At 40.8% G+C, this 7,049-nt stretch overlaps 1 protein-coding gene across 3 annotated transcripts; it reads right to left on the bottom strand.

The window, feature by feature from the left end:
• Positions 1 to 829: 829 nt before the first annotated feature.
• LOC112250806 (C-C motif chemokine 17) lies at positions 830 to 4,306 on the bottom strand. Of its 3 annotated transcripts, XM_024421253.2 has the most exons (6): positions 3,267 to 4,306; positions 3,032 to 3,080; positions 2,196 to 2,325; positions 1,734 to 1,881; positions 1,398 to 1,476; positions 830 to 1,240 (listed from the first exon to the last, which is right to left on the bottom strand). In XM_024421253.2, the coding sequence occupies exons 1-5, from the start codon at positions 3,279 to 3,281 to the stop codon at positions 1,438 to 1,440; spliced, it is 381 nt and encodes a 126-aa protein (XP_024277021.1). In that variant the 5' UTR covers positions 3,282 to 4,306; the 3' UTR covers positions 830 to 1,240; positions 1,398 to 1,437. The 3 variants fall into 3 exon arrangements, with proteins under 3 accessions (XP_024277021.1, XP_024277023.1, XP_024277022.1); XM_024421255.2 differs by lacking the exon at positions 3,267 to 4,306 and having other exon boundaries at positions 1,436 to 1,476; positions 3,032 to 3,196; XM_024421254.2 differs by lacking the exon at positions 3,267 to 4,306 and having other exon boundaries at positions 1,431 to 1,476; positions 3,032 to 3,196.
• Between the last annotated feature and the right edge of the window lie 2,743 nt (positions 4,307 to 7,049).

The following is a 7,049-nucleotide window of genomic DNA, read 5'->3' on the forward strand; positions in this document are numbered from 1 at the left end:
GTGACTCTTGTTTAATGTATTAAATAGTTGATTTATGTTTTTGTGAGATGGCTCAAATTTGGATTGCTTTTGGGAAGTGTCATTATCAGTATTTTGTTGGAAGAATAGCAGTTGCAACAAATACATGTCTCAGGAATTGACAATTGTGTTTATCTCTGGAGTGTAATAGATGTGGTCAAGAGATTCCCCAGGGCGTGGTGGTATCTTCCCGTTTTCTGGCTACCCCTGGTGGAGAATCTCCTGTTTTTGGCCCTGAGTCTCCATGGATTCTTCCTCACGACCAGTCTAAACTGCAGGACTGAACACCTGCATTACATTCCAGTTGGCTTCACACTTACAGTTCTGCCTCTCATTGAATAAAGTCTCCCCATTGTTGGTCTAAACCTCTAGGTAGCGATATGGTGTCAAGCTGCCTTCACCAAAATGAATGAACTGTCAAATGGAGTGCCAGAGCCGTTTTGGGCGTCTCAAACAGTGTTGAGCCAGAAGCTCAACGCTATGGGAAGCATCAATTACCTTTTGTCTTTGAGTGAAGGTGCTGGGTACCTCGACATCAAACAGAGTGCACCCACCCAGGGCCAGTAAACAGAAGCAGCGTGGGGCCTCAGCCAGAGAGGAACCAACACCACCTTTGTGTGTACATATACACGCTGCTTCTATGGGCTATTAATACAGCCGTGTTTTATAGCAGTTACTGTTACAACTGCACCTATAAGAAATCATTGAGTAGCTACTTGAACCAATTAAATATAACCACACTAATACTTTGAGTAATCCACTGACCTATATTATAGATTGAGCCTAGGCTACAATAAGGAAGAAAATCTCATTCCTTCAGGTCCATTTATTTAGAAAAGATCCACTTCAGATGTCGTGTTTAAACAGACAGTGCATTTTTCTACATTAGATTGTGTTTCAGGCGAGAACAAGCCCTCTAGGAAATTGAACAGGTATACATTGAACAGGTATACATTGAACAGGTATACATTGAACAGGTATACATTGACGGTGAAGACTGGTTTCTTGGGCTAGAGTAATCAGAAATACTTAGCATAATACTTTGGCATAGTTAGCGACAGTCAGTGTAAAATACATTTAGCTATATATCAAAACCTCTCATGGACTGTATGGCAATGACAGCTCAGCCACCACACTCCCAGGGAGATATTGACACGAGACGACTGGAGAGTCAGAAAGCTTGGCTGAGTTAGGATGACAAGCCGCTGGAAGTTTACTTGGCCTGCAATGACAGGAGAGATAGTTAGGGTTCAGTTCAAGAAATCTTTATTGTCCCCAAAGGGCAATTTAAGGGTAATTTGAGTGACCAGAAACGTTACATGCTTTAGATCATAGAGACAATACAATATTGCTGGAGTAAAAGGAAGAACACATGTCACCTATGACAATAATTCTCTTGTGGTAACAACAACCTCACACTCATTCCACATGGAAGGCATCCCACCCATCCTTCTTGTCCTGATAGAGAAAATAAAACTGTTCAGCAGTGCACTCAAATGTGGAAAACCATTGTCTATGGAGACATAATCAGGGGGAAAAGTCTACAGCACACTTTTGAATAAAGCTAATATTTCCACTCTTTCTAATAATGCCTTTTGGATGTTCAATCACTCCCACCATAGGAATGTTTATGTAGTATCTTAATGTAGTATAACTGCAGTGTGGGTTAGATTGAATTGAGCCCTATGTGTATAAACACAGTGCATATTTCCCACCTCCGACATGACTGGCAGGTTGCCATGAGGGTAGAGCCACATGATCCTATGTGCTTTGGTCCTCTGCCTCTGGAGCAGCTTCCTCAGTAACCTCTTGACCTTTCGGTCTCTGGGGTCAGCACACTTCACCGCCTTCTTGGTGTACAGTCTGCAGCCACAACAACACAGACAAAGAACATTCACCACGACAACCTTCCAACTGAAACATACAGTACAAACTGTAGATATGCAGCATGGTTTTAATAAAGCCTTCTCTGAACCAAAGCCTCAACAAAGTTGGCTAGTGAGGATACTTTTTTTGGGGATGGCTTATTATTCCCACATATTTCCTTCCTCACTTCCCTGGCAATTACAGTAGAACATGAGCCATAACAACAGGACCTGGATAGATGACAATGCCTCTTAGCTGAGAGGCATATTTTCCATGTCTGCGAGTTGCTTCAGGATAGTTGAAATACTTGCATGATGGCTTTTATACTGCAGTCTGGCCCCTCCGTCTGTACCTCAAACCTCAGCACGTCTTTGGTGCGCACTTTCCCCTGGGAGTACTGCATACAGCACTGAACATCTCTCTGCATCTGTACCCCGTTACCTGAGAGAGAGGGGGGAGAGAGAGAGAGAGAGATGGAGAGAGGCAAACGCTTAAGTCAAATTCGTCAAAGCACACTTACGGTATATGAAGGCTATATGATTGCTATTGGCTCATAAGGAGGGTTGTTATGATACTGTAGATTATAAACACACATGTATTAGTAGGAATGTAAGGCATTTCATTGCACTGTTCTATACAGTATAGTTAGACTATCTCAAGGTTCATATGTAATGGTTGCTCTTTTTGACAGGATATGTCATCTAGAGTGCAGACAGTCAGAAGGAGTTAGAACATCCCATGATCCCCCATAATGTGCTGTTATGCCAGTGGCACTGTGACTACATGACAAGGCTTTTCATCCAACCAGAGTGAGTAAGCACAATAATATTAGCTGAGGTAAACAGTTACCATATGCGTGTCATATGAAAGCTGCTCTGAACCTTGTCATATTTCATCATTGATATCATTTTTTCCCCCCATTAAAGTCTGAGGTTTTCAGTTAGCTTGTTATTAGCGTTCAATGTTTTGATGTGAAATCAGTCTTCATTCTAGCCCTCTATTTACATCCATGGCTCTCCCTGCTGCTGCTCCAGTATTCCCTCTTCCCCTCTCCTCTAGCTTGCTCTCCTCCGCTTCCCTGCTAAACTGGCTCCCAGCAGGGTGCATGCTGCTAACGGTATACACTGTAGGTGTTATTGTGTCTTACCTTCCACCGAGCCCAGGAGAATGACAGTCAGGGAAATAACAGTCACAGTCTGCAACAGAAACATGGTGAGCCTGGCAGGGAAGTAATCTGCTGTGTTACCTTCCCCTCTATTTCTGTCTCTTATATTTCTCCCTCCCTCCTTTTCACTCTCTCCCTCGCTCTCCCTCAAACACACACATGCACTCCCTAACCCTCCCCCCTCCAGCTCCCCCTCTCCTCTGAGTGCCCCACTCACTGTGTTCATTTCCATGTCGTTCCCACTCTTCAAAAAGGTGCTTTCCCCCCCAAAAAGCTCTTAAAATAATCTAGATTTATGGCATTCTCTAATGCAGTCATGGAAACTGCTCTACCTAGTTGTAGGTGTGTCCCATTACTCTTACAGCTATGTTATGACTGATCACTGCTCAAGCACAATACAGGGAACACCAAAGCTTGTGCAACACATGACACTAATACATTCATGTTGTTTTCATTCATGTAAAATGACAAAAGGCATCTCTAGTAGCAACATGGTTCAAAGCACAAGCAAGTTACAAGCAGTCTGTTTCCCAAAATAAACCACCACTAATACTATAAAACGGCAACCAGCTCTCTACCATTAGATAGATCACAAGAAATGATAACATGTTCAGAACAGAAGCCGATTTGCCAACTAACGTACAGAACATGACGTACAGTACATGTACACACTAACGTACAGTACATGTACACACTAACGTACAGCTGTACATGTTCAATAGAGTCTGGACTGTGACTGACTTTAAATAGCAGCTAAATTCTAACAATCATTCTCCGTACAACACCTAACAACCTTTTCAAGAGGCTTGGACCTTTCTTGGTTTAATGGCAAAGGTCTTGGACTCACAAATGCAAGTCCCAGACGGCTACCCCATAAATTTGCAACGTTTGGTGTCAGAAGTGTAACGCATGTGGCTAAGCACGATGGCATCCAAAGTGTAGGAGTAGTTTGTAAGTGTGTTTCTTACTTGCCTTTCTGAACAGTGTCTGACAAGTCCCCAAATTCAGTACTATAACTAAATACAAAATGTCAAATATAAAATGGCCTACGTTATTGGAGGAAATGGATGCAAAGTCAACACTGGATGGCAGTTGAGGATTGACTGACCCAGAGTGTGGTTTTGGGTAATGACTGTTTGCTGTGGCAGGTTGAGTGTCATTAGAACCCAGCTGAATCTCCCCCAGTCAAAAACCACCCTTCTAACCAAGCAATGAAACTACTGCAGAATTACAGCACATTCTCTAATGCCTTTGGTATTCAACGATATTAACATGGTTGAAAAAAAGTGGAAGTAATGCTATGAAAATATTTTTTTACATAAAAAAAAAAGCTAAGTTACAACGACACAAATGAAAAACAATGGACAGGAAATCACAAATAACCTTTGTATTTAATGACGAGACTGATTACCCGCTGTTTAATGTACGTTAGAAGAAATTCTTCCAGTGACTACAAGGAAGTGTTTAGCTATTAACTACTATTGAGAAGAGCCACTTCACCATATCTTGTTTGTATTTTACAGCAGTAGCTACTACTTATGTTATAGTACAATGGAACAACACCTGGAGAGTTGCAACATCCATGAACAGACAATGTGGTAAAACACATGGTAAATGAATACAGGGTAAATCTCTGCTGAATGTGAGGCTTTAGGTAGTGGCGTTTATTAGACGACATGGCCAGTGTAATCCATACTATCTGACTGTGCATACCTGAGACCTGGAATTAAAAATATGCAGTCTGTGAGGTAGGGAGGGGAGAGGGGGGGCAGCGTGCAAGAATTCAACCCTTAAGAAATCAAGCTGGAATCTTTCAGCTGCAAAAACATACCTTCCCCTTGACTTCAGTCTGCTCCTGAGCCAAACACATTTCCGGCATATCTTTGGGGCGATTAAGAGATCACTGTAAAAGTATACTAGGCACAAACTTTCAAACAAAAGGTCAAAAAAAAAACCTAGTGACTGTAAATCATCGACTAAATCGGTGTTCCTCTTTGAGGAGGTAGAGAGCCAGAGGAGGGATAGGTATGTCATGGGGATGTTGTAGGGCAAAGCTAACTATACCTGTGGTGCAGGCCGGGGCAGCTTAGCCCAAAGTGTTAGGTTAGGTTTCAGGGAGCAAATGTGTCAAATTTTGAGATGTATCATTTATCAAGCACATAACATTTGGTATGTACTATCTGGAATGTTCTGAGTGGATGGGTGATTATAGCCATCTTGGGCCATTGTCTACTCTACAACTTCATGAAGATTGAAAAGTGAATACTTCTCAGCTTTATACACTAAATTACAGGTGGTCCCCAGTTCATGTTCTGTTCTTGTAAAAAGCATGAGTTGACACACACCCCTCAAAAAAATGTTGGCGGTGCCGACTAATGGAATAGTAAACTTATAAAAATTAAGTTGTGCATATACAGTAATTTAATGGGTATAAACAAAGTTTCTTCAGGGGTACATAATGATTGCTTGAATGTTCTGATCTTGACAAAAGGCTTGGTGAAACTATACTTACTTTACATGAGAGCGATTTCTAATAGAATGTCTTCATTTACTGTCAAAATAAAATTAAGTCCATCCATGCAACATGTAGTGATTATATTTTATTATAGCCAGGGCACTGCATGCAAGGTTTTCTTCTGCATTGAAAAGACTTGGGCGGGCCGCACCCAAGTGTTTTATCACACTGCCCATGTCCAAACAGTAAAAAAAGAAAAGAAAAATTGCAATCAGGGTGGGAAAACGTTTAGTGTAAACTTAATTATGTAGCTTTTTTGGCGCGCAACCAATTTCACATAGAATGGTGAGTTATAAATCTGATTCTTCTTGGAAGCAAGTCTAAGAAGCGGTAGATATGTTCTATGTGCACTATTTCTATGCTTCCCGTGCTTAAGTTTTGTTTTTGCGTCTTTTACTTTCGGTTTAGTACACCAGCCTCAAACAGCTGAAACAATATTTTTGGTTATGAAAAATATATTTCACAGCAGTTTAGATGGTCCAATAATTTTCTACACTATACTAGCTTATTTTGTCTCAAACTGAAATCAGGCAAATTAGAGTTTTAGCAACCAGGAAATTGCAGAGCGATTTCTGCATAGTGCAAATTTAAAATGACTTAAAACCAGATATAAAAGTAGAGAAAATCTCAAATGTAAAATAATTATGCAATTAGGAGTATTTTTGTCATGGCATGTGGCCCCCAGTGATTTTGCTATGATGTTTGAGTCACTCATAATATCAGCCATAGCAAAATGTCTATAATTGCAGGATATTATCTTTAAAACTGCATATTTTCTCTCAGACTCATGGCAAGGTGTAGAGTTGCAGGAAATGTAGCTTTCAAACTGCAACATTATCTCAAACACGTCACATTTTGTAGAATTGCAGGAAATTAGCTTTAAAACAGCTAAAGTTTGACACTGCAGCCAACAGGGGGGCCTCAAATGTTCTGTCGATGACCGTATCATTGGCCACGCCCACCACCTAAGCCCCATTTTGATCCAGAAAAAAACCCTGGCATGTTCTATGCTGCCTAGCATTCTTCTGGTGGGAGTAGACAAACTTTGCAGTCTCCTCAAACTAACATATGTGGTTCACACAGCTTTGTTTATTTATATACACTGTAAAACTAAACCAGAACATGTTTGGTTAAACACACAAAAGGAATTATTTCAAATCATTGCAAAACATGGCCTTAACTGTGCTTAGAGTTAGGGAACTGAACACTTTTCCAAAATGGGTGTTTTATTTTTAATTTAGGGGAAATGGATGTGTATAACAAAAGCTGCAAAAGAAAAACAAAATTGCCATTTGAGAAGGTACAGGGGTGGGATCTTAATTTGACCTATAGTCAAAGCAAAAATAATCCTGCAGCAACAGGATTTGAACATTTAGTCCATGATTTTGCTTGATCAGTCGTTAGGCTATTAGCTAGCCAAAAGTAAGATAATAGCAGCCTCTGGTAAGACACGGGGCGGGGGCCTATGCATATATGTAAACAGCT

Source organism: Oncorhynchus tshawytscha, linkage group LG05 (genome assembly GCF_018296145.1).
Source record: "Oncorhynchus tshawytscha isolate Ot180627B linkage group LG05, Otsh_v2.0, whole genome shotgun sequence".
NCBI classification, from domain to species: Eukaryota; Metazoa; Chordata; class Actinopteri; order Salmoniformes; family Salmonidae; genus Oncorhynchus; species Oncorhynchus tshawytscha.

What these genes read in the sequence shown, in the direction of transcription:
- LOC112250806 (XM_024421253.2), bottom strand. An exon ending in TCTCCTGGGCTCGGTGGAAG is followed by an intron (nt 2,326 to 3,031) that starts GTAAGACACAAT and finishes CCTCTCTCTCAG; the next exon opens with GTAACGGGGTACAGATGCAG. An exon ending in TGCAGTATAAAAGCCATCAT is followed by an intron (nt 1,882 to 2,195) that starts GCAAGTATTTCA and finishes TTGTGGCTGCAG; the next exon opens with ACTGTACACCAAGAAGGCGG.